This window comes from Calypte anna, chromosome 2, assembly GCF_003957555.1.
Source record: "Calypte anna isolate BGI_N300 chromosome 2, bCalAnn1_v1.p, whole genome shotgun sequence".
Lineage (NCBI taxonomy): Eukaryota > Metazoa > Chordata > Aves > Apodiformes > Trochilidae > Calypte > Calypte anna.
Window position 1 is genome coordinate 127,815,053 of NC_044245.1, and position 26,278 is coordinate 127,841,330.

At 42.3% G+C, this 26,278-nt stretch overlaps 1 protein-coding gene across 2 annotated transcripts; it reads left to right on the forward strand.

Annotated features, from left to right (window-relative positions):
* The first annotated feature begins 4,447 nt into the window (after positions 1-4,447).
* ESRP1 (epithelial splicing regulatory protein 1) lies at positions 4,448-25,382 on the forward strand. 2 transcript variants are annotated; one of them, XM_030445258.1, is made up of 13 exons: positions 4,448-4,784; positions 4,991-5,119; positions 5,909-6,022; positions 8,287-8,401; positions 15,777-15,875; positions 15,980-16,034; positions 17,867-17,977; positions 18,062-18,194; positions 18,278-18,320; positions 19,594-19,895; positions 21,420-21,638; positions 23,288-23,486; positions 25,132-25,382. In XM_030445258.1, exons 1-13 carry the CDS (start codon positions 4,653-4,655, stop codon positions 25,302-25,304), a joined length of 1,824 nt encoding a protein of 607 aa, XP_030301118.1. In that variant the 5' UTR covers positions 4,448-4,652; the 3' UTR covers positions 25,305-25,382. The 2 variants fall into 2 exon arrangements, with proteins under 2 accessions (XP_030301118.1, XP_030301119.1); XM_030445259.1 differs by having other exon boundaries at positions 4,618-4,784; positions 23,288-23,474.
* Positions 25,383-26,278: the final 896 nt, after the last annotated feature.

The following is a 26,278-nucleotide window of genomic DNA, read 5'->3' on the forward strand; positions in this document are numbered from 1 at the left end:
ACATCCCTGTGCTTTCTTTAATAGTGATAATTATACCTTATTGTCTGCGTCTTGTTTCTGGAACAGCTTCTTAATGAAGTGAGATGGTTGGTGTGCACACCAGGAATTGTCAAGTCTCCCCCCCGCCTTTTTTTTTGTTTTGTTTTGTTTTGGGTTTTTTGTTTCAGTAGCTAAGCTGGCGGCTTTCTTGGCACTCCTGAGTTTCACTTGCACCAGGACTAGCAATCCTCTAGGTTAGACTTTACATAAAAATGTTGCATCAGTTTAAACAAGGGTGTGGTTCAATATATCCATTTTCACTGGCGAAACTAGTTCAAGAAGTTCCTGTCCTATATCCCCTGTTGGAGCTCAACATGCAGTTCCACAACCACCTTTATTGGCACACCTAAAGAGATGATTTGTGACAGTGCACAGCAACTGAGTGGCTGGCACTGCTTCCAAATCCCCTGCAAACTGGTACCATGTCTTCTTACTGTTTTAATAGGTGTAGTTCCAGTACTGCGTATTTCTTCCCATCACAATTTCAGATTTTAATAAAACCCAGGAGCCTTCTTGACCATGCTGGCAGGTTTGCCCCCCTCTTATTTTTGCCCCTACCTGGGACTCCTTTTCACTCTGGTGTATAAACAGGGCTAAAGTCCTGAAATTAAATATAATTTTTTTATGTAGGAAACAAAAAACTGAATTTATGTGTACTTTGATAAAGAAGTGCAATGTCTTGCAGCTGCTAGTGACACCATGGTTTATTTTGGTCATATTTATGAGCTTTTTGGAAATTTATTCAGAGTAGCTTTGCAGATCACTCCAACCATGGGCACTGTCACAGGTTCCATTGTGCCAGCAGAGTGCAGTCCCAGTCAGATGGCTTCTCCCCTGAGACAGCCTGAACAGTAATGCAGTCAGGTTAACTAGTACAAGTAGTTTCAGTGACTGGCAGGGGAATTCCAGTCCTGCATTTTTATCTGTATTTTGTACCTCCCTTCCACTAATAGTTACGTCTCTGGATGTGAAAAGAATCATCTTTGCTGGATTAAATCTGGATGGCTGTGAATACAATGTTATTGATTTCAGCACATGGCTGGGTTTACAAGTCAGTGGGATTTCTTTGCTCCAAGGTAAAGCAGCAGTGTTCGAATGTCACACCCAGCTGCGGGATTTCAGGGAGAGAGATTCATAGTGACTGATGGAAATGGAGAAACAGAATTTGGTTAGCAATTATATTTAAAGAAACGTTTGATGGTAACTATTTATATATTCCAACAAAATGATACGTCTCTGCTGATTCTCTCATTTCAGTAGTAAAAAGTTGCTAGAAAAACACAAGAACTGCAGGGAAAGAAAACAGTGACAAGTGGTGTTGGAGTGTACTGAAAATCCTCCTATAGAAGAGTAAAACAGGGTGGGAGATGCAGAACTTGCAGGAAAAACCTGTAGATGGTGAGGTGTCTGAAGCCACCATTTTTTTAAAAATAAACTGGGTGGAAGGGGGCCAGTGGATGAGAGAAGCAAGCTTCAGGAATGGGCAAATGAATAAGGGGGCGTGTTACCATGGTCAGGGGGTGGTCTTAAGACCAGCTTCTTGGCACAAAGGAAGGCATGAGTCATTTCAGAAATGCCCTGAAACAGAAACAGACACAAACTCTTACAAAAAGGGCACCAGAACAGTCACTCTGAGCATAGCAAAGGGGCTGAAGTTAGACAGATTGACAGCAGGTGGAAAACAGAAAGAATATCAGAGGAGAGAAATACAGCAACAAGGTGCTGGGAGGAGCCTTGAGAGGTCATTTTGCTCCAAAGCACCCTAGTACATTCCTGTAGATAACAACACTGATGTCAACTGGAAGGTGACACTTCATGCAAAGACTATACTTAACCATGCCCATGAAAAGCAACTGGGATGGCAGTACACCAGTGCCAGGAGCCTGGGACACAGAACAGGAACCTGAACAACTGGTACATGCTGCCAGACCAGATACAGCAAGCATAAAAGAAAGAGGGTGGAATGGGAACTGTGGCTGCAAATCAGGCATTTTAAGGAGTATGTTACCCAAGAAAGAGAAATAAAAGGTAATGGCACTACAGTAGCAATTGGCAGCAAGTGGCTTCCAAAATTAAAAAAGCATGGATTAATGAAGAACCCAAAAGACATGAGAACTAAAAATACTTTCAGGGAACAGCTTAACCTATGAAAGGGTTGACTGTATGTAATGACAGCCTGCTATAGTAATAAATTTGGGATTCTGATGCTCCTAGGTGGAAAGAGACAAGATAGGACAAGACAATAAAGGATAAAAGAGGAAAAATTGAGTAAAAGCATAAGCCAGAACACAGTATATCACAAGGAACAGATTCTCACCCAAAAATTGTTCTCACGGAGTCAAAGGCTATATCTCAAAAGCCAGGCAGGCATTGGGAAGGAGCCATCTAGAAGTGATGATTAAGTTTCACTGAAGGCAACCAAGCAAGCCCTGCCTGGCATGCTCCAGTGTGAATGCTCCAATGCTCCAGTTCAGAAATGTACTCCTGGACTCTTAGAAGTATACAGTGTTTTTTTTTCTTAGCAGCAAGTTGCACTACACTAAAACCTGAAAGGGAGACCGTGCAAATAAATTCTCTATCCCATTGAATCCCTCTTCTGCAGGCTAGGCAGAGGCCTCCAAGCAACTCCCTGTGTGAGAGCCAACCCTGCTCCTCGGACTCTATGCACAGATCAGCAGCAGCTGCTGCATAAAATCAACCAAGCACTCTGACCTTCCAATAAAAGGGGCATGATCAACTGGGTCTTTCCTGATGCCAGGCTACCACGGCCAATTTCAGCTACTTTTTAAGATGTTTTTAAGAACTGAAGGAATTAATTTTCTATCTTTGCCCCTCAAACTGTGGTAACTTCTACCAGTCAATGCCATTTTCAACATCTTATACCAAAAGTGAGAATTATCCCACCCACCTTCTGGCATGCAAAGGCTGTCTGTTGAAGCACATCAGCCATCAAGCAGGAATTTGGTGGCCATCCCAGCAAGGAGAACCACACTGCACCAAACAGCAGCAGGGCAGGACGAGGCTGCTGTAATGCAATCTGGACTGCTCAGTGGCTGGCTGGATCCCCAGTGCTTGTGAAACAGGTCCTCATCTTTCCTGCCAAACCAAGGAGCATGCATGCAGTAATAAAAGGTGGTGCAAGCTAGGAACCTGCATCAGCACGAGGAATGCCAAAGAAAAGCATGGTGTGCCCCATCATCTCGGTAAGAAAACTAAGAGAAGCATCTCCACAATGGAGTTGGAAATACGCAGCTTAGGTCCTCAAGAACCAGGTGTATGTTACAGGATTTCCTTGGGGAAAGTTTGTGTTACTTGTTTACAAGTTCAGTTACTTGTCATGAGAAAAAAAAACACCACAAAAAAAAAAAAAAAAAAAAAAAAAAAAAAAAAAAAAAAACCCAAAACCACAAAAACCCCCACAGGTTTTGAGGAATATGCACTTAAAACTGAGGTTTCACAGTGATCACTAGATGAGAGGTTGTTGTCACATGGGCCAAAACCACGCAGCTCATCAAGGGGAGGCTGGACAGCCAAACCAGCCGCTTCTGACCAGCCGAGGAGCCCCGCCGCGCCAGGGCGGTGCAGGACCTACAGTTCCTCCGCCTTGCACACAGCATGGGACGAGCCCTCCCGGTCCTCGGCTCACTCAGTATCCGCGCCAAGAGCTACTCCTGGCGGGGTCCGCCCGAGCACCGCCACGGCCCTCCCTGGCACCACACGGCGCTGCCCTCGACGGCTCCGCTCGCCCAGCGCCGAGGGCGGCGGGCAGCCAGGGCTGCTGCGGGCCGTGCGGCCGCCCGCCCTCCCCGTCCGTCCAGGCGGAGGGAGCTGCGTGTTGTCCTCGGCCGCGGAGCCGACCTGCCCTGCCCTCACCTCCCGCCACATGTCCCGGCAGGAGCGGGCGGCCTCGGCCGGGCGCGTTCCGTTCCGCCGCCCCGTCAGTGATGTCCCGCACCTTCCCAGGCAGCTCGCCCCGATGCGGGGAGCCGGGACGTCGGGGCACACTAGGGCTGCTTGGAAGGCGCGGAACAACAGCTACGGACAACCCGACCGCACCTCCCCCCCTCTCTCCCCGCCCGCCCGCGCAATCACGACCCCCAACTCCGCCCCGACCGCAATCACGGCACCCCCACTCCGCCAAACGCGCACCCGCCCCCCCCGCGCGTTCTCGCCACGTCCCCGCTCGGCGGGGCCAATGGGCGGGCGGCACCAGGTGTGTGCTACCTGCACCACGTGGGGCGGGGGGGGCGGGCAGGTAGGGCCGCGGTCCCGCGCAGAAAAGCCCGCGGCCATTGCACCCTTCCCAGGGGTGCAGCCGGCGTGGGAGCGGCCGCCGCCCGCCCCGGAAAAAGAAAAAAAAAAAAAAAAAAGGAAAAAAAAAAAGGGGGTGGGAAAGGGGGAGCCGTGCGCCTCCCCTGCGCCAGGTCCTTGGGGAGTCAGGCTGCAGGTGGGGGCTCTGCCGCTTGGGTCTCGCTTGGAAGCGCCTCGGGCAGGGAAAGTTTCTGGTCTCTTCTCTTCCCCCTTCCCCCCCTCCCTTCTTTCCACTTTTTTTTTCCCCCTTTTTTTTTCCTCCCTCTCCACCTTTATATCCTTCTTACTGGCCTGGTGACACCATGACGGCGTCTCCCGACTACCTGGTGATCCTCTTCGTGACCACGGCGGGCACCAACGGAGCAAGGCTGGGCTCGGATGAGCGAGAGCTGCTCCAGCTCCTGTGGAAAGTGGTCGACCTGAGGAGTAAGGAGGTATTTTTCCCCCGAAGGGAGAGCGCCCCGACCTGCTGCTCCCTTTCGCCTCTGCCATGCTGAGTACAGGCGGGGTGTCCCCAGCGCTGGGCCGGTGGTGGGTGCCCTAGGCTGGAGCAGGCTCTGGTGGAGGGCAGGGGCTGGTGCTGCAGGTGGGGAACTCCAGCCCGGGGAGCTGACTCGCCCCTCCTCTGCTTTCTCTGGAGCTGGGGCACCTGCACGACGTGCTGGTCCGGCCTGACCACCCGGAGCTGACGGCTGAGTGCCAGGAGATCACCCAGGTGGATGTGGAGAGCCTGGCACTGGCTCCACCGCTGGAGCAGGCATTGAGACAGGTGACACCCCATACCTGGCTGCTGGGCGCTGGTCTCCCTTGGGGGCTCCCTGGTGGGGTAGGGGCAGTGTTATCATCTTTGTACCCCCTTCCCCACCACCACTTGGGCAGTGGAGGCTGGCACGGGGGCACCACAGACATGTGAGTCAGGAAGCCTTTTCTGTGGTGGGCCTTGTGAGATTTCAGCTTTGCCTTGCTCACTCACCTTGGTAGGGACTGAAGCCCAAGAGTCATGGCCAGGGATCCCCTTACCCTGGTCTCCTGCCATGCTGGAATCTGAGCTTCAGCTGAAGGTGAGCTCCAATCAGTGTTAAAGGGTTAAGTTTAGGTGTCCTCAGAAGACTGGGTGGTGGTAGGCCCTGTTAAGGCTTGTGGTGGTTCATCGGTCCTGAGAGGGAAACAGTGCTGAAGCCTCTAGATAAACAGAAGTGCTTGTGATTCTCATTGTGGGCTGGGCTGAGAGCCCCCGTCCTTTCCAATGTGCTTGACTGCCCTGTCTGAAAGGCTCTTCTGCCCTGACACTCCCTCAGCTCCCTGAAACTAGCTTTGTGCTCTCACAAGTCCTCCCAGGAAAAAAAAAAGTTTCTGTAACGTGAACTGTGTGGCTGCATCTCATAAGGGGGCAAAAGGGACAATTTCTATAGAAGTAAAGGCCTAGACTCCTGCAAAAAGGAATTCTAGTTCTGTGTTTCTGCTGCCCAGGAATAGCATGTTGCTAACTGATGATACTACCTAGTGCAGCCACTCTGATCTTTTTTTTACATTTACTTTTTGTCATTCCTGCTTTCAGTTTAATCAGTCCGTGAGCAATGAGCTGAACATTGGCGTAGGCACTTCCTTCTGTTTCTGTACTGATGGACAGTTGCATATTAGGCAAGTTCTCCACCCTGAAGCTTCCAAAAAGGTATGTAGTTGTAGCTTAAGTCTGACTCTATGTTCTTCATGTGATTTCTTACAAAACTGATCACCTTGTCTCTTTACTGTGAGGATGCCTCCACACAACTAGTGCAATCATTGCTCGTGTCCATATGCTTACCAGACTAGAGAGCCTGGCCATATGGAAGACATAAACAATGCCCTGTGCTTCTGTAGCCCTGAGATGACTTTTTAAGTTAAATCAGAAGAAAGATTTTCTTAAGTGTTTGAGAAAGGAGCAATGCATTGGCAGGATACTCCTACCTCCTACAGCTGTAGAACCTACAATGGGTTAAGTGAGAATTTGGACATGTTGCCAAATAGTCAACCACCTTCATAATAAACTCTTTTGAAATTTTACATTCAACTTTACCTTCAGCAACTTTCAATCTTGGTGTATTCAGTTGACGCTCCAAGGGCGGTGCTCGTGTTTGTAAGGAGCTGAGCAGTGAGTAGTTCGAAGCAGGCTATGGGTGATGACTAGTCCCATAGTCTAGAGTTTTCTGTGACTCCACAGTTGCCAAATTGCTAACAGTTATGAGGTCCTGCCTACTTTTCATTAGTGATATGAGTTGCAGCAATAAGCTGAGTCTCTAGTCCTGAAATAACTGCTTCGTTATTAATACTGCCTTATTTTGTGGTTTGCTATGAGCATGTATTTCTCTGAGCTGTTCTGCTCCTCTCTTTTCACCTGGATTGTGTCCATCAATTTGCTGTTTCATCCTTAAAGGGACACTGCTGCAACCCTGTGCTGTTAAAAAGACCCTGATACTCAATGAATTCTTGATGCCTTAAGTATTTTTGCCTTTGAAGTATTAGAAGAGAAACAGTGAATGTGATTAAGACATTTGTCTTAATGTGAGAAAACACAGGAATGTTTTTTTAAATTACATGGATTCAAGAAGAGACAAATCTTAAATAAGTTTATTTGGTGTCAGAGATGGGCATCTTTTTTCCTATATCATCAAGGGGTCAGTGAGACAAACCAAATCATCAAAATCTTATTTTACCAATCATTAATTTGAAATCTGCAATATGTAGCCTTATCAATTAAGTAAGCCAGATTCTTATGAGACTTTTAACAGTTCTTTAAGTACTCTGATTCTGAGGTTGGGGTATCAATAAAACCCATATAGACAGAAAACTCTAGGCTTTTGAAAAATCTATTTTTTCTTTTAAGATTCTCAGTCTGAACCAATCTAGCAGCTGACAGTATTCAAAGAATACTGATACCAATTCAGAATTGGCATCAGCTGTTCAAACTGAATGTTAGTGAAGTATAAAATTTGATCTCATCAAGGAAGAAAAATAGCCATGCTAAAACTAGAGCAAGAATCTTGGCAAGCACACCTGCATTTTCATAAGCTGTTCTTTAAAGAGTATCGTTTGCCTGTCCATATGCTAAGACAAGCTCTGTTCTCAAAGCAGAACTTGTTTTAGAGCCTAAGCTCATCTTTGGGCTCTCCCTAAATGTGCTTTCACATAGTTTGTCATTTAACTATCAGTTAAATTAGAGAAACCCCTTACTTCTGGTCTAGAGAAGCACTGCAGACAGCAAACAGCCAAGTGGAATATCAAGGTTTGTGTCTATGGGCAGCTCAGTTCTGAAGGAGTAGAAGTTTGCATTGGTTTAAACAGATACTCCCAAGTCTTCTCCATATCTTTTCCTTTCCAGCCCTCAAAAAATTAAAAGCACGTAGTGGAGGTGGTGGAGAGGTTGAAAAGTATTTTGTTGACTTCTAGTCATAACTGCCCCTGGCTTCACTTTTTTTTTTTTTTTTTAAGGAAATAAATATTTGAAGTGTGACTATTCTCTGAACACTCACTTTTTTCTAAAAACCAGGATGCCTTCTGCTAGTCTTGCAAAATTTGGTTGGCTCTATAAACTGAACAGAGTGCCCTCTGGCTTTTTACAGTTAAAACCGGAATCAAGAATTGATGATAAATGTTGCAATAGCAATAGTAGGCATTTGCTCTCCTACATATAAACTAGATTTGAAGCACTAGTAATAACTGCAAATGTTTCTCTGGCAGGGAAAAAGCACATTTCTCTTTAAGCCATGTAGAGAGGAAACAGCTTAAGCAAAAAAGTTTATGAACATACTTGTGTGGCTAAGAAGAGCTCTAGAGTTTCTCTGTGGCAAAGGCTTTGTTTCCTACCTGTTACAAAGGGAACTGCCAGAAAGTTTGGTATCTAAAGACAAGTAGATTTAATTCACCTGAGCTGACATCAGTTACTTTGTCCTTTTACAGAATATCTTACTGCCTGAATGCTTCTACTCCTTTTTTGATCTACGGAAAGAGTTCAAGAAGTGTTGCCCTGGCTCACCTGATGTTAGCAAACTGGATGTTGCAGCCATGACAGAATGTATCCTTTCCACAGTGATGGTGTCTGCTGCTGATAAAGCTTTGGCTCAATTTTAGAGCACAGAGATGTGCCAGTGGTGCTTGCAAACACGAGTTTAGGGGTGGTATGACTTTAATGAGTGAGCTGTACCGAGCTTCCTCGCAAAGATAAAAATAAAAGTATATGAGATTGCATGATCCCATGAAGAAAATCCTGTATTTCTTCTTGGTTTTTATATTTTTTTCTTTACTAAATTTATAGTGCTGTCTCTAGACTTCACAGTTTAGTGTAACTGGCATATTTGTTCAAATTGCAGGTATGAATCCTAATATTAAATGAATATTCTCACAACTTTAATCAGTTAGATTTTATAAATTTTATTTTTAAGTAAGAATGAATTTTGGGTAAACATCTTAATTTTTAGAAGGGCAAATAGTTATTCTTGGTGTGAATTTGTAGTGAATCTTTGATGCAGGGCTGAGCCCCAGGCAGGATGCTGTCAGCACAGGTGATAAGGTGTTACTCAGTTTCATGGAAAATGTGTTAACCCTCACAAGGTGAGGTTGGACTGGAAGTAAGATGCAGTTGGTAAAACGTTTCTATTTTCAGGGACCGGTGCCTAAAATTACTTTGAATAGTCTGTAAAAAAAAAACCCTTAAAAATCCTTTCTGAAACGGTCTGTAGCCTAGTCCTGTCTGGCTCTGTACTGGTCTTAGCTCAGTTTTGGTAGCATGCCATATACAATTATCAGAGCCAAAACTGGGGCTTTGAATGATTTGGCTGTCCCTTCCTCCTTGCTTCCCTGGCGTCTCCCCCTCTGGCTGCAGGCTTCAGTCCTGCCCTCAGATGTACTCTTTGACACAGAAAATACTTGACTTCTCTGCTGACCTGTTGAAGCAGTGACCACAAAAGCTAGCTAGTAAGGTAGGATAAATAAAATTTAATTTGTGTTTTTAATGTTTTGTTTGTTTGTTTTTAATAGCTTATTCTGTCATGGAGTAGTTTGCCGTTATGAGCTGTTATATTTCATTTAAGTCTATGGCTTCTGGATTGCTTTGGTCTTTCACAGCCCAGGTATTGCCTGGGCTTTGTACCTCTGTCAAGGGGCTATAAAATAGCTATGCATGTGTGGATTTTCTTGTATTTAACCATAAGGTTGAATACTGGAAGCTGTCTACTTTGCCACCTGCAAATTAAGATTAATGTCCCCTGGAGAAGGGACAGAAATCACTTCTCCACCTACTCTGAAGCAAAGCTTTGCCATGAGCTGGAGAAGTTAAAGGCAATGAGCTGCTTTGGCTGTTTTGGAGAGATGCTTTTGTTTTCTCCTTGTGTGAATGGCTGGTGTACATCTTGACACTGTGGAAATGGTCGTATGACCGTAGCCATCCGGAGCATCCTCACTGGTCAGCTGAGGCACAGTGGCAGCCTGGGAACTCCCTGCCTGCTGGGAAAGGGAAGCAGACAACCCTGCATTACCTGATTCTTGGGAAGCCCCTAAATAGTCTATACCATCTGAGAGTGGTTTTGGCAGTCATCAGTAGTGTTTGCTCCAAGTTGCTAGAGGCTTGGTCAGTCTTTCCCAAATGCTTTCAACTTGAGTCTGAATTCTGGCTCTGATATTCTTCTTAAGGTTTACAAACCTTAGTAACTTCATTCTGGTTTTATATTAATCTTTGTGACTTGCCTTGTTATGATGCTTTTATTTGTAAATCCTGTTATGTTTATGTATCATGGCTGATATTAACTGTCTCTGCCTTAAATTGCATGAGAATATTTGAGCCAGAAGTCAGAGACCAAATAAGTAAAACTGCTTTTTTTTTGTTTTGTTTTACTTGTATTGATAATTTCCTTCCTCCACATCTTGCAGAAATGTACCAACTTAATCTCCTCAGTGTCAGAAGTTGTATAAGGTAATTGCATTTGAAAAGTCAGGACATGCATGTAATGCTTGCAATTTAAAAAAAAAAATTGTTGAAGCAGGTGCAAGTCTAAAGACTAGTTCAGGCAGTTACATGCAGAGGTGTTTGGGTTTTTTTTTTTTCCTTCATGTAATCAGGACAGCTACTTTCCTATTAAGACAGTTATGTAGCAAATGAAAGGTCTAAATGAAAAGTAACTTGGATTTGAAGTGGATATGCTGGGGCAGGGGACACAAAACCAAAGAGTAGGTTGAAATGAAGTTGCAAGTTAGTACACAGAATCCAACCAAGCTCTCCTTACTCCTGTACAGAGTGGAGATCTCCCACCCCATACCTAAAGGAGGATGCATGAATGGGATATTCCATAATTCATGCCACACAAACTACTCGCCCAGATTCATTAGTGTTTGGTGAGGAAAAGTTTTGGTTTAGGAGAAGGGTAAGGACTAGAGATGCAAAAGACCTGCATGCATAAACTGGTTGTAGTAGAGAATTTTGGGGCATATCCCTATGTGTTTTACATCTCCATTTACCTGCATGTAAGATGATTGTGAGCATTGAGAAGAAATTTGAGTGATACATAAGAGGGGGAAACTGAGAATTACTATACAGTAATTTAAATTATTAGGAATCTTCCAAGTGTTTGTATTTTGATGGTAGCATTTGATTACAGGCAAATGGAGGACATACCTTACTGCTCCTAAGAGTCAGGGCAAATAATTTCCCTCTGCAGTCATTCAAATATATGTTCCAGTATATAGCACACTAGATAGTTGGTGCTTAGCTATGTATTTCTTGCAGATAAGAAAACAGATATTAAACCAAATAATTGCCTTGGTTATTTTTCCTTTAGAAAGTACTTTTGGGACTTAATTTTTCAGGAAACCACTTGAAATTGTGTACATCAGTGAAATCATTCCAAATTCAAGACCTCAGGTGAAAGCTTTTTATTCTTCCCTTCACCACCCTGCCTCACCTATCAAGAAATTATAAGTTTCGTGTAGAAACTACCACTGATTTCTTTTTATGCAAGGGAAATGTTAAAGGATGTATTTAAAGTGCTGTGAAATAAGAAGGCAAAAGAAAAACAGACTAGTTGTAGCTGCTATTTCCAAGTGTTACTATCTAATTTACAGTCTCAAAGCGTTTTTTGGTTGCAGGAGGCAGTCTTCTGGTAGACTTTCTCAGTCAGTATTGTGTAAGAGTATCGACACCAGAACAATTATGAGAAATCCCAAGTAACAAAAAACTTGAAGGAAGTGATCATGTTCTGGCAGGGAAAGAAACTGTCTGTCGAAATATTTTTTTGTTTTGTTTTAAACGTGTCTAAGTATACAAAAGAAGTAGGGTTGTTCTTTTACCCTCTGTACCTCCCATACTTGCTGCACTTCTTGATTTGCAAAGCTTGCCGAGCCAGTTCTCACCGCTGTGAGTGCCTGCAGGGTGGAGTGAACAAAGCTTGCATGACTGTTCCTATTTGGTCTGCAGAAGACTCATCCTTTGCCTCAAGATTGGGTGTGCAGAGATTATTAAATGGCAAATAGCTCTTCCTCCAGCACATGGTTTGCTCCACTCACTTCTGAACTGGGTTTGTGAGGATAACTCCTTACTAGGAGTCTTTGCTGGGTGTTGTCAGTAGAAATGCAGATGTATGTCAGAACTGCCTACTTAATGGGCTGGACATGATCTGGATACTGCAATACTGAAACTTGGGATTTTTTTTGTTTGTTTTGTTTTATCTGAGTGTATTAAGAACAATGATGTGGAGCACAGTTATAGCCAATAGTATTTAAACAATAAAAAGCCTGTTACTGGGTATTACCTGAAGTACTTGCATATTGCTATTTGTGTTTCCTGTGATAGTACCCAGGAACTGGGTAATACCAGATTACCTTTATGCCAAGTAGTGTTTAAGAAGATACAATCTGCCTGAAGAGACTCAAAAACAGAGCAAAGGGGGGGGTCAGTGCAGCATACAATGCAATACTAGTTTTAGTCATGTCATCTCAGAACTAAGTTGGTTGTTCAGCATTTCTTTTGCTGCAGTTACGAAAGGAGCTGAGACTGAAAAATTAAAGATAGGGTGAAGAAGAAGCCTTGGGGGGCACTGGTAGTGAGTAAAGCTGTGGTGATGAATCTGAGGAAATGGTTAAATGGTTTAGAAATTTCTCCCATGTTACATAGGAAATTCTGTAGAATATGATTCCCTATGTAAGAGTAAGCTGGGGAGTGTTACAGGAGGTGGTACTGCAGCTGCTCAACAAGATGAAGTTCCTTGTTTCCTATCCTGCTTTAGTATTTGGGTATATCTTTTGCCGGTTGATTCATATGTGTGTGTGCAACTGCATATAGGACCTTTAGGCAGCCAGGTGTTTCTAACACTTCTGTAAATGTGAGCTTGGATTTAACCACTGCAATTGCCTCTTTCTATTTGTCCAAGAGATGCAACCTTTCAATACTGCTGTACAGAAACACAGTTGTGGTGTCCTGTCTCTTCATAGAACAAAGGGTGGGTTTTATAAAAGCTATTTCATTAACACTTTTTCCTAATTTCCAGTACCTCCATTCATACTAGTCCATCTGTAAGTATTCAGTCTTGTTTATTAGAATTCAGGTTTTCACTTGGTTAATGGTATTTTTAACATATTCCTTTATAAATGCAGAAAGCTATCAGTTTTTTCTCCAGTCTTGCCTAAAAGCCTTGCTTCTAGCTAATCAGAGGTGAAGGTGGGAGTGATTTCTCATTCCTAATGCTGATGTCTTTCTTCCCTCCCTAACTCCTTCCCACTGTGTTTATATTAAAATTGTTCCTTGGCACAACTGACTCACGTCTGAACACCTGGTACTAACTTCTGTTGGCATTGGGGTGTTTTTAGAAACTGTATCTTCTGTTGATCAATATTTTTATATTGAAACTGTTTTCTGAAGAAAATTAACATAGGATGGGGGAGTTGTTTTTTCCCTGGTGTAGCCTCGCTTCAAATCCCAGCTCTTTCAGAATTCTGCATTCCCTTCTCTGTTGGCTGACTGACTGTAGGCATCTTTGGCTCTGCAAAAAGGAAATATTGAAATGTCTCTTCAGTTCTGACAGCACAGCCTAACAGCCCAGCACAAGCACACGTGTGCACACATGTGTATGCATGTCCCTTGCCTTAGTAGCTATTGAAACTCCTGCCCAATTTCTCCTGACAGAGGAAAGATAACATTTTCAGTCTTTATGAAAGAAGGTCAGGCAAGACCAGGGTTCCAGTACCAGCAGCTTCTGGTTCCCTGGAGACACAGCAGAGTCTCTGCAAGCGCAGCACAGAGCTCTCAGGTGCTGCAGGGGGAAGGGTGTCAGGAAAAGGAGAAGTGCTCTTCTGCTCCTATACACACGGTGCCCAGAAACATCTGTGGTGCTGATTAAGGGCCCTCCCTGCAAAGGCGTCTGTTAGTGGATTATTTGTTTTCTTTTCAACCCCCCTTCCCCAGAGGGCAGGGAAGGAGATGAGCTTGAGTTACAGTTTAGGAGTGAGATACTGCAATGAAGAAGTTTCTTGTTATTGTAAATACTGATAGTCTCTTGAACTGTGCCTTAGTGTTGTATGTGGTTTGTTCTGAATTTTTAGCTTGTTTTTGGTTTTGTTTCTTTTTAAGAAAACATTTAATGTTCTCACTGCTCCCAAGAAGGTACTGGAAGGAAGGGTAATGGCTAGCAAACTATTTAGTCAAGCAGCTGGAGGGGGAGGGATCACTGATTTAAGTTTTCTTTTTTTAAACTGTAATAATTCACTTAAACTACAAATGTTCTTGTAAGCCTAAGCACCATCTTCTCTACTTCCATAGTCCAGTGCACACTTAACCCAAGAAAGCCTCAAAATCAAATTAGCTTCAAAGTGTGTTTTGTTGGCACAGCATCTTTTCTCTCCCAACTGTGGGAGAGGAATTTATTAATGCAGTTGAAATAATTTTTCATCTTGCAACAAGATAACAGTTAAACTTCAAAAACAAAAGAAAAACCTATTTTGTAAGAGTGACTTGCAGTCACCCCACAAATAATAGGCAAGACTTTATTCCACAGTGAAACTTGTGCTTCCTCTCCTGTTGATGAGCTGACAGGACAGAGCTGGTGCGTGGTGTCTGTTTCTAACAGAAGTTGTTCTGTTCCCTGCCCTTCCTGCAGGCATCTGCCAACTCCAAAGTGTGCTCACCTGTAGGTGGAGAAGCCTTTTTTCTTTTGAGAGGAAGCTTGCTGTCTTGAATGAGAAGCACCTTTTGAGCACCAAAATGCAAGCACTTTTGAGTGCTTGAAATGTGTCTGTAGTTTGGCGGGAATGTGGGCGAATAATTTGTGCACTTGACTGTTTTGAACATCTTGCATTACAATATTGCCGTGCCCTGATAGGTCTTGTTGAAGAAACTGTTTCACTTCTGTTTTAAAGTCTTGATGCAAAGGGATAAAAGAAGTTTAAATCCTGTTCCCAGACTGCTTTCCTGCTTTCACTTATTTTTCCCTACTTTTTTTTTTACTGTGCCTTTCTCAAAGGACATATGGGTAAAAGAGACCTTTCTAAAAATTAGCTTTATGAATGATGGGGTAGAGTGGCAAATAATCTTATAATCCTGTGGTTTGGTGTTAGAGAGGGGCAAGTATGTCAGCAAGAAGAGGGGTAGCTTAGTAAACTCTTTAAAATTGTCTGAAAAGAAGATCATGTGCAACTTAGATCAAACTCTCTTTCTGAACCTGGGGCTTTTAACCTGGTCATTCTACAGCCTTTCTGTCTAGGACAGAACATTTCCTGTTCTCTGTTAGCAGGAGGTTTATCCTTTTGCTATCAACTTCTGAAATCTTTCAGAATGAAGAAGAGATGGGCTTGGGGGCTCTATTTTGTGTCTTGGTTACCCACAATACTGCATTCTTACCAGCTTCTGAAAATGCTTCTGTATAAGCAGCAAAACCCCTCAGGTTGCAGCTTCTCGTGTGCAAAGTTTAGAAGAGGTCCCACTTGTGAATTTTGATGAAGTGGTAAAATATTTTGTTTCTACTGTGGGATTTACTTGTTCAGAAAGTGTGTGGTGTATCCTCTCATTTCTGGAGTTTGTAGTTGCTGGTTTGCTTCTCCTCCTTCCCCAGATCATCTTCTCCTAGAGATTAAAGAAGATCTTAATTAAAGAGGACACTACTTCAGTCTCTTCTGCATGTAAAAGTGTATCTGTCTGTCAAACATACATAATGTATGAGGGTATTAAATATATATATCTGTCCTTATTATGGGGTCTCATCTTCCCAGAGACTTTTTGGAGTGACCTCATGCTCCCGCAGGTGGCAGTAGTTAAGAGACCAAGGCAGAACAGCAAACATATCCCAGCAGGAAAATGGGTTAAATCTTCCCCTGAGAAGCAACTTACCATTAAGCATAACATGAAAGCTTGTTGCTTTAGCAGGAAGCCAATTAGAAGTCTGTTTGATGATTGACTTAACTCCAGCATAAAGATTTAAATCTTGACAAGAACAGTCCAGCATTTCCCTATGGAGCCTCTCAAGTTGAAGATATGGGAAATATTATTTTAACACTAATATCTGAACCATACAGTAAGTGATTGTGACAAACAGATTTTCTATATTGCTTGCTTGTTTTTTTCCTGCCTCTCTTGTATGCTAAGGAAAAAGAAAATAACTTTTACTGTAATTCACAGATCACAGATTTTCAGATCCAGAAAGAGTGAACTACAAATTTGAAAGTGGACCTTGGTAAGTACCTCTTGCTGCAGCCTCCCCCCTTTTTATCCTAACATACTGCTTAGATAAGCTGTACTTTTCCATATTATTTGCAAATAGCTGTTACCATTATTTTTATTTATCTTGCCACCGCTGTGGAAATAAATTAGGTGCCTTAGATTGTAAAAGGAACAGATATTCTGTGATTCTACAATCAGATGCAAGCTGGGTTTTTTGCTAGGTTTCAGTGTTGTCTATTAGCTGCTGGTAGCTCTGGGTTCTGTGAAGAAGTACCTGTAGTGGGTACTAAGTGTACTGTGCTGTTAACAAAGAATATAAGCGTTTTTGCAAAAGTAACTATTGGTACTAACTCTTGCACTTTTCCTGCAATTTACTTCACAGTTGCTGAAAACACAATGATTATTTTCCTTTATAGAAGTATTTCTTCCCTGTAAAGACACTGTGCCACCAATGAATTGCTTAAGCTATGATGATTGTCCTCCCAAACATGTTTTAAACATAAAGCTTTATCTTATTTTGAATGCTGTGAGGGTTTGTGGGGTGTTTTGTTTTTGGTTTTGGTGTGTTTTTTTTTTAAGGGTTTGTTTTTTGTTTTTTAAAATCTGTATTTATACAAATGAAAGTATGATATTATTATTCTCAGTGGTTTGCTGGATACTCCCTCGGCAGTATCACAAGAGACTGGTGTTAAACTGACCTTATTTAGATTCCCATATTGCAAGAATAATTACTTCCCTCTTCCAGATGAAGGAAATGTCATAGTGGTAGATGACACTCCCACTTTTGAACCTCAAGACTGAAGAAAAGGATGCAACAATATTGGCACAAAGCATCCAGTGAGATTAGTTCAGGGGTTATGTTTTAGCTTTGTTCTAAGCTTTTTGTCTTTCACTAACAAAATCCTGTGATAAGGTGGAAGATTCCCATCTTACTTGGTGATTGTGGGAAGTACAGAATTAGGAAGCAGAGCAGAACAGGCTGGGAGAGGCACATCCAGAAAGGCCACCTGAGAGGTTAAAATAGAAGTGAGAAACATGACATTCCTACATCAGGGAATACCACAAGCCCTTTTGTACCAGGGAATCCTCTGCTGATGATTGACACTTTATCTGCTTAATCAATCCCATGGTCTCTTTGCAAAAACCTATCCTTGCAGTATCCAGACAGGCAGCCTTGGGTAGTTGTGTTTTGTTCTACATGGCACCTTTAACATGTAAGAGAACAAAAGAGACTGTGCTAATGACCAATTAAACTTGGCTTTCTGTGACTGAGCTGTTCCCATACTAAGCAGCCAATGTAGCCTGTAGCTATATTAGTCTCTTGTAGCACAACATTATCCTGAACTACGAAGTGTTAGGGATGAAGTCTTTGGGCTGGAGTCTTCTGTGTGCTGAGTATAACCCTGAACAGATTTGGTCTTGGCTTGTGACTGGCTCTGACACACTACAAATAGTAAACCCTAACCTCAGTTAGATATAACAGCTCTGTTTCAGTGTCCACTTAGCTGAGATGGAAATAGCAATCTTAATTTTATACCAGTAACCCTGTCCAGACAACAGAGAATCACAAACTTTTGGCAGGACTGGACACTAAATTGAAAACATGCTTTGAGAGAGGAGAGCTCAAGGATCAAGAGTGGCAAGGCAGGAAGGAAGCAGCTTAAGGAAGCAGATATTCCCTGAGGAGAGACATGTGCCTGTGGCTTTGAATGATGGTAGCACTTAGCCCTTGCTGCCCTGGACAGAAGCCTGTCCCTGCAGTGCAGGTGACAAGTAGGGAGGGTGGTGTCTGGCAGATGCTACACACAGATGTGTCTTCATTACCTCCTCTTTCTTTGCCTGCAGCAGCAAGATGGAACTTGTGGATGACAATGCTGTTATCCGAGCACGAGGACTGCCATGGCAGTCATCTGACCAGGACATAGCAAGATTCTTCAAAGGCCTAAATATTGCCAAGTTAGTAGCTAAGAATTTACCTTTACGTTTGTAGTTCTTCGTCTACAGAAATCTCAGCCTTATCTCTCAATTTAAATTCTGTAGGGGAGGTGCTGCACTCTGTCTCAATGCCCAGGGCAGGAGGAATGGGGAGGCTCTTGTGAGGTTTGTAAGTGAAGAGCATAGAGATCTGGCACTACAAAGGCACAAGCATCACATGGGAAATCGATACATTGAGGTGTGTGACACTGGCTTTTGAAATTCTCTTCTCAACAGGAGTCCAAATAGCATGCCAATCAATGTTCTCTTTTCTTTCCTTAGGTATACAAGGCAACAGGTGAAGACTTCCTTAAAATTGCAGGAGGTAATTTTTGGGGAGTGAGAAGGGAGGGTTGGTAGCTTCAGCACCTGTAACTTTTGGCTGTAAACTGCTCCTGTTGGATGTGACCTTTCAGTTCTTTCAGCAAGTAGTTGGCTGCTGTGTTCATTACTATGTACTCTGTTAGCAGCAGTTGGAGGCATTAATGATTTATCTGTCAATTTCTCTTCTATATTCTTGCCATTTTCAAGCAGCCTATTGAATGAGAATTTGATCAGCAAGATTATCTTGCATATGGACTTAATTTGTTAGACCATGTTATGAACTGAAGGTACCTCAATTTTATTGATTGCTGAAAACCAAATCCAGAATAGTTTTTCAAAACAACGTGACTGCTGTTGCTGTGGAGATGTGCACATAAAGGCAAACAGATACCACAATATAAATAACAAGGCATTTATGGAACTTCTTTTCTTCAAACATTTGCTTCAGACTAAGCGGGGAACCTAGAGGGAATGGGGGAATGCTTATTTAAGGGGAGTATTGAAATATTTGCAGCCTTGAATTATCTGAGGCTGAGGTCTTAGAGTGGGAGATGCTATTAAGCAGTCAGTTAGATGGCTACTTGATAGGCTTGGTAATAGTTATACCTTTCAAAGTAAAGACATTGCACACTGATGCTGAGAAGGAATGGCACATGTCTGGCATCACCAAACTCCTTTGCAGAGGAAGCTAGCTGCAAGTGAAAGGGCTACATTAAGATGTGAAGTTTAACACCTAGCTTTGGTTAGCATAGTGTTAAGAGCATCAGTGGTCTTCGCCTAGAGATGGCAAGAGCAGAATTAGCAAACTTTGATAGTTCTATCAGGGTAGAATGAAGTTCTTGAGCTGTTTTCAATGTGTCTTTCCAGCTTCCTTTCCCAGCACAATGGTCTGGGTACTTGGTTAATATATTTCATGGCTTCAGAGCATGCCAAAGTATTCATAAGTTAGAAGGGCAAGGTGTGCAAGTATGCGTAGCACAGGTACTGCTCATGTGAAAGACTCACAGACTGTGCTTTCCTTAGGCTCTGAACATTGTAAGTGCTTTCTGGTTTCCTTCAGAATAAGGATGAAACTCTTTCAAGCTATAAGAGTATCATCATTAGACTTCAGGGGGACATATCATATACAGTATTTCTAGTTTGTTGAAGCAGGGCATAGTTTCCTGACTATGTTTTTCTATTTGCTTAAGCTGTCTTGGAAGGTGGAGGTAACTGCCAGACTTGCTTATGATTTTATGTGTCTGCCTAGACTTAAGTGCTTCTTTTTCTTAAAGGCACTTCCAACGAGGTTGCACAGTTCTTGTCAAAAGAAAACCAAGTGATTGTCAGGATGCGAGGTCTTCCTTTCAATGTAACAACAGAAGAAGTGCTGACATTCTTTGGCCAGCACTGCCCTGTAACAGGAGGGAAAGAGGGAGTCCTGTTTGTTACATACCCTGACAGCAGACCAACAGGAGATGCCTTTGTCTTGTTTGCTTGTGAGGAATATGCACAAAATGCACTGAAAAAGCATAAGGACTTGCTGGGGAAAAGGTACATTGAACTCTTCAGGAGCACTGCAGCAGAAGTTCAGCAGGTGGGTGTAAAGCTTATGAATATTGGCTTCTTGTCATCCAAACTTCTACACTGACTTACAACAGTGGAAGCAATGACTTGAAAGCTATTTTTCTCCTCTGTCATTCTTGTCTGTTGCTGGAAAGAGTGCTGTCTGAATTGCCATGAGGTTTTGCACCCTATAAATATAAGATCTTATGATATATGAATGTTCTAAATCATATATCCAAACCTTTGAGGTTTTGTTTTTCAATAGTCTTGCAAACAGTAATTAGAGCAGAAAGCTCATGTGGGTCTGGTCCTTTACATCACATATACTGGATTTGTCTAAGTCCCAGTGATGGTCTGTTCAGGAGGAGCATTAGCAACATATCATGATCTAAAAGATTTACCTTTAGTCGCTGGCACAGAAAAAGTCTTTTTACAAAGCTGTGTTCTTCAGAGCAATGTATCTGAGGAGCCTTATGGATTACTTCTAGGGGCAGGTCTCAGACATCTTCTGCCAGCACTGGCTACATAGCAGAGGGTAGTCAAACCTTGTGAAAATGGGCCTGAAGAGTGTCACCTCTTGAATTAGCATGGTTTGATGAACCATTAATTGCAGTTATGCTGCTGAGGGAAAGGAAATAAAGCTTGAAGTATTGTGTACATATGTCTCCAGAGACTTGTAGGGCTTCAATTGAGGTCACTAATTTACTTCTAATCATGATTCTAAAAGGTCTCATCTATGTTGCAAATTATGGCCAACCAATAGCAATGTCATTGTAACCAAGCAACAGCACAGCTCTGATCCCCCAAATACGTAAAGATTTCAGTGCCTCATTCAAAGGGTGACACTAATGATGAGAAGGCATAGCAGCAACACTCATTCTTGGCATTGCATTTTTCTCAAGTGCTCTCATAAGTTTGTTTAGCAAAACCCACTGATACCTGTATAAATGTAAATTAAGATTAACCTTTCTCTGAGCAAGAATAAAGGGTAGTGTGACTGAAGGATTTTTACTGTTTAAAATTTGCAGAAAGAAATCTCAAAGGATGACTCTTATAGATCCTGTGACTCAATGACAACACCTATGTTACTTGGGGAACTGCTACTTCTCAAGTCAGGGTTGTTTGTTAGTGAAATACCCTTCTAATTCCCAGGCTCTTCTAAAGTTTTGCAGAGGAGATTTTTGGGTACAAGTGTAACCTTGACTCTAGATGGTAGAAATGTAACTATGATTCTAGATGGTAGAAGACTTTGGGATATTTTCCCAATAAAAATACTGTAGAAATAAAAATTTCATGTTTTAAGAGGTCTTCTGACTGTTGTGTAACAGTTCAAGTAAATTCTTCAGAACTGTTTTTCAAGAAAGAATGATCAAAATATTTACTTTAAAACATCTGAATTCTAAGCACTGCCACTATGTTTTAAACCCAGAATCTAGCTCTCTGGTTTATTAAAATAGTGCCCGGAGTGAAAACCTGTGGCACAGGTGTTACATTCAGATCCTCTAAGAATGAGTAAGGAGGCTTTTTGTAACCTTTGTTTTTCTGTTTTGCACAGGTGCTGAACAGGTATTCCTCCACACCTCTCATTCCTCTCCCAACACCTCCTATTCTACCAGTATTACCTCAACAGTTTGTGCCTCCCACTAATGTCAGAGACTGCATACGTTTGCGTGGTCTTCCCTATGCTGCTACTATAGAGGACATCCTGGAGTTTTTGGGGGAGTTTTCTACGGATATTCGGACCCACGGAGTTCACATGGTACTAAACCACCAGGTGAGTAGGCACCAGGTTTCTAGCCAGTCTGTGCCAAATGCCTGCCTATGCCAACACAGTTCTTCTGATGATATCAGTGGGGGAGCACCTTTGGGATTGATGCTAAAGGCATTTATTGTCCTCCAGCTCTCTAAAAATGTCCTGGCATTAGATGGTTGGCTTACTTGAGCCCTGCTATTGCATTTGCTGCAGAGTGGTTTCTTTTACTGAGACCCATGTGCCTAAAGCTAAGCCAGAGGCTTGGTGGGTTGGTGCTTCCAGAGATCAGCTCTGTGATCCTGCTCTGTAGGAGGCTCGAACTGAAGAGTCATTCTCAACAGCATGCATACTTTTTGCCTGGTACAAGAGGAATTCTCTTCAAAACAAAACTGTGGGCAGTGTTATCTTTCCAAAGGTGCTTGGCTGAATGATGTGCCACAGGTATATTTGAGGACAAATGTGTCTGTGGTCTTTTAGAGAAAGGATTTCCTATGGGCATAAGTCAGCAGCTAAAGTTCAGGGTTTCTTGAACTGTTTGGTTTCTTTATTTAAGCAATCCCAGCTAAGCACCAATATTTAACAGCTCATTGACACATGTAAGCAGTCCCAGCTTTGACATTGTTTTCTGGTAGCAGTTTCTACCTAAGCTTTTTAGACGAAGGATTGTGCCTTGTGATCTGCATAGTTTTATGAGTGAGGGGGAAGGAGACAGCAGCTCCTGTAACTCTACACAGGGCACATCCATAGAGTAAGCCTTTGCCAGCAGTTACAAAAGAACCTTGAGGAAAAATTTGGTGTGTGCATAGTCCTGAGGACTGTCTGCCACCCCTGGCCAAGTCTATCAATTTTTATTTTTTTTTTTTCCCCAGATACTTCTTTTGCCTGACTAGTAGATTTTTATCTTTCTGCACTCTCACCATTCCTGGCTTCAGCCCTCTAATCACAAGCAACGGCATAAAGGATGGTGATAAAATTGTTCTCTCTTCTGAAACTAAGAGTGGGCCTAGAACCTTAAGTTAGAGCTGTCCTCAGATCTTGGCCCCTGGCTTTGGCTACTTCAAGTCATCCACTGCATGTGGCTAAAATGATTCTTATATCCCATTCATTTACAGCTCTATATCAGGATGTAATATTTTTTTCTTCACAAGCTCATCCTAAGTCTTATGCTAGTACCCTTTTAAAATATCCCAGCACTTATTGGCCTTAAAATATTATTAAAACGAACAAAAAAAACCCAACAACCCTACACGTTTAACTTTAGGCACTTGCCTTTATTTATCCTTGAATTTTAAAAACTACACAACAAATGTGGATTACATCTTCCAAGTCAGCATTCCTGCTAAATTAAGAGCAAGTCTCAAAGCATCTTGGTAGCCCTGAACTGTAATCTTTCTCATAGGTGTCCTTAATTTCTTTTAAATATAGAAGTAACATGGCTTGAGTTTCAATGTAGCTTAGTTGAAACAGAAAATCAAGTTAGCCCAAGTTGGAAGAACTTCAGGGAGAAGAGCTTAAACATGCTGATGAGTGCTTGGTTTAACTGACTGTAGTTGACTTTGGAGATAAATATATTTATGGCTGGAGAGACTGCCTTTAACAGCACAAATGACTGCTGTGCTTCATGGGAGCTCTAGAAACACTTTCTTTTTTTTTTTCTGCTTTGTTTATAGGGACGTCCATCGGGAGATGCTTTTATTCAGATGAAATCTGCAGACCGAGCTTTCCTGGCTGCACAGAAGTGTCATAAGAAGACTATGAAGGACAGATATGTTGAAGTCTTTCAATGTTCTGCTGAGGAGATGAACTTTGTATTAATGGGGGGCACTTTAAATCGAAATGGCTTATCCCCACCACCATGTAAGTTACCATGTAAGTTTTGCATGGGTCTTGCCAATACTCTACGCTGTGTGCTGGTAGGTGTTGGAGCTGCTTTCTTGACTCTGATTCTGGCTCTTGACAAGGAGTGTCAGAGGGAGGTATTAAAATAAGGTCTTTTAATCTTGAACCTTCAGCAGCTTGCAATCATTATTTTTCCCTTTGGTTGTGAATCACCGTGACTGAAGAAATACTTTTAAATTACTCTGGCTTTTCTAGTGACAAACTTCCCCTTCCTTCCCTGAAATTTAACTTGGCCAGGGTGAGCCATGACTCAAAAAAGTAATTTGTAAGCCCTGCCTAGATCTTAAAGAACAGATTCCTGTTTAAACTGAGCTGTATTAACATGTTTCATCATAGTTAACATGTCAAGTAAAAGCCCTTTCACTTCCAAAACTTAATTTGTGAAACCATTACTAATGCTCTCCTTTGGGACCTAACCACAAGTGTTTTGCCTATTGAACCACTACTGACTCAACTCTTCCTTTGCTTTTTGTTGTCAGAATTGAGGTTGCCTCTGTGTGTGTAGTATACACATAGCTTTGGCCTAAGAATTACAGAAACTACATTTCATGTAAAATTATGCTCTTCAGAGCTACTAAGATGAACATGGACTTCAGACAAGTGTTTGGGGGAAATGCTTTAAGACTCTAAGGGCCAATTTCTTAAGCATACGTGATATAAATCTGAGCCTATGGGAAAAATAATACTTTGCTTCTAAGATCATAAATGGCAAGGTAGTCAAGTAGGAGCTTTCTCTGTGTCTCTGTGCAAATGTTTTAGTGGTGGTGGTGAATTTTTTTAAACATCCTCTAAATCCTAATCAGAGCTGCAACAGCTGTTCCTATCCTGAGAGCTCCTAGGACACATTCTTCATCAGGGTCCCAAACTTTGGGACCTCTTAGGTGGCAGCATTCTCATCAACCAATGCCAGTGATGTATTCCTCAATTAACCCTTTCTGCTCTGCCACTGCCCCATTCCACAGTGCAGTGAAGATGCTGAATGTCACTTTAAAGTAAACTTCTACTTGTGTTATTCAGCTTTATCTAAAGCTTTTATACATTTACTTTATGATACTTGGGAGGGGAAGAAAGGGAAAGCGCAAAGGAAAGATGAACTCTTATGTGGAAGTTCATTTAGGGCCTTAAATCGTGCTGACACACAACCAAGTGCAATTATTTTTTTTTTTAACTGAATGTTAATATTTGAAGCTTCAAAGTCATGACTTTTCCATCTCTGATTAATTGAAGTCCACTGTTTGGGGGATAGAAAGTATCATGATGAAAAAGGGAGTGTCATGCAGATTGTAGGCACTGGAATTTTCTTCTTACAGTGCAGAAGTTTCATGCTTATTTGTTGGAGACTTCATTGAAGTCTGATTCTAGACAAGAAAAACTGGTCTCCTCTTCAGAAAGAGACCCTATTCCTGGAATGGGAGTGGGGTTTTGTGCATTACTGACTCTGCTTTTGACTGAGAGGGTGGGCACACCACTTGTAGTCAAACCCACGTTAGCAGCTCAGATTTATTTTCTGTGATGAGCAAGAGAACGAGAAGCTTGTGAAAGCTCCTTACAGCAGAGTTGTAAGGTCCTAATCCATTTAAAAGGTCCTAATCTGTTTTCCATTTGTTCCCTTTAGGCCTTTCACCCCCTTCCTACTCCTTTCCAGCCCCTGCTGCAGTTGTGCCAACAGAAGCTGCTCTCTATCAGCCATCCATGCTCCTCAACCCCCGAACACTCCAGCCCTCCACTGCCTACTACCCTGCTGGGGCTCAGCTCTTCATGAACTACACAGCTTACTACCCCAGGTAAAGCAGAGGAGAAACCAAGAAGAAACAAAGAAGTATTTTTGCAGCAAATGCACAAAGGTCACAAAAGAACATTGTCTGCCATGCTACCAAGAACACCTTGTTTCAGGATATTGTTCAGGGAAGCGAATTTCAAGTTATCTAGGGATTTCCCAAGTTTTAGTCTTTCAGGTAGTGATTATTTTTATATATATATATATATATAGTCACACAGTTACAGTGGGATTTTTTTTTTTCTGGTGGTTTTGGGTTTTTTTGGTGTTTTTTCACCTAACATGCCTCTTAAACTTGTTAGTTTGCACTGTTGTGCCTTGAGTGGGAACTGGTGTGTGCAGTACTCCTTCCTGTGTCCATAAAGAAGCCCTTGGCCCCTCTTTAGAAGGGGTGGATTGGGGTCTGCCCTAATAAATTCTGCTGAAATTCTTTGGTTTTTGTAATAAAGTAACTTTTGACCTTTATGGTGAAAAGTCTGTTTACTTATTTATAATATTACTGCGTTGAAGCATATATGTTTTGAATGCATGTGTAAAGCATATGGAGGCATATATTCTTCCTGACCTCCTAAAGACCTCTCATGATGGGCTCTTGGCTCTTCTGGATATATTAACTATCTTCTTCAGAACAAAAACTCTTTATACTATTTGTCCTCTGCAGTCATGAGGCCTTGGAAAGAGCCTTTTTCCTTGTAAGCCATAAACCATTCCTTGTCTGTCAGGAAACCTGCTGAGGAGCTCAAGTCTTCCATTAGATTCTGACCCATGCTTTTTGTATCTGGGGAAGCATCCACATAGCTATTTACAAAGCAATATGGATGCCCTCTTACCTGGAAGATAACAAAGGTTTTCTTATTACTTTACACTAAACCAGTATGTTTGTGAGCTGCTTGTTTTTTGTTTTTTAATTAAAATGTTTTCATCACTCCTGAGTTAAGTCCTATAATGCCTTAATGTCTGTCTTATGGTTATGATAATATGTTAC

Bases quoted from the DNA above. Each gene is read 5' to 3' on its own strand.
- ESRP1 (XM_030445258.1), top strand. From the start codon at position 4,653: ATGACGGCGTCTCCCGACTACCTGGTGATCCTCTTCGTGACCACGGCG. The intron at 6,023-8,286 runs GTATGTAGTTGT...GTCCTTTTACAG, and splicing joins ACCCTGAAGCTTCCAAAAAG to AATATCTTACTGCCTGAATG. The intron at 16,035-17,866 runs GTAAGTACCTCT...CTTTGCCTGCAG, and splicing joins AAATTTGAAAGTGGACCTTG to CAGCAAGATGGAACTTGTGG.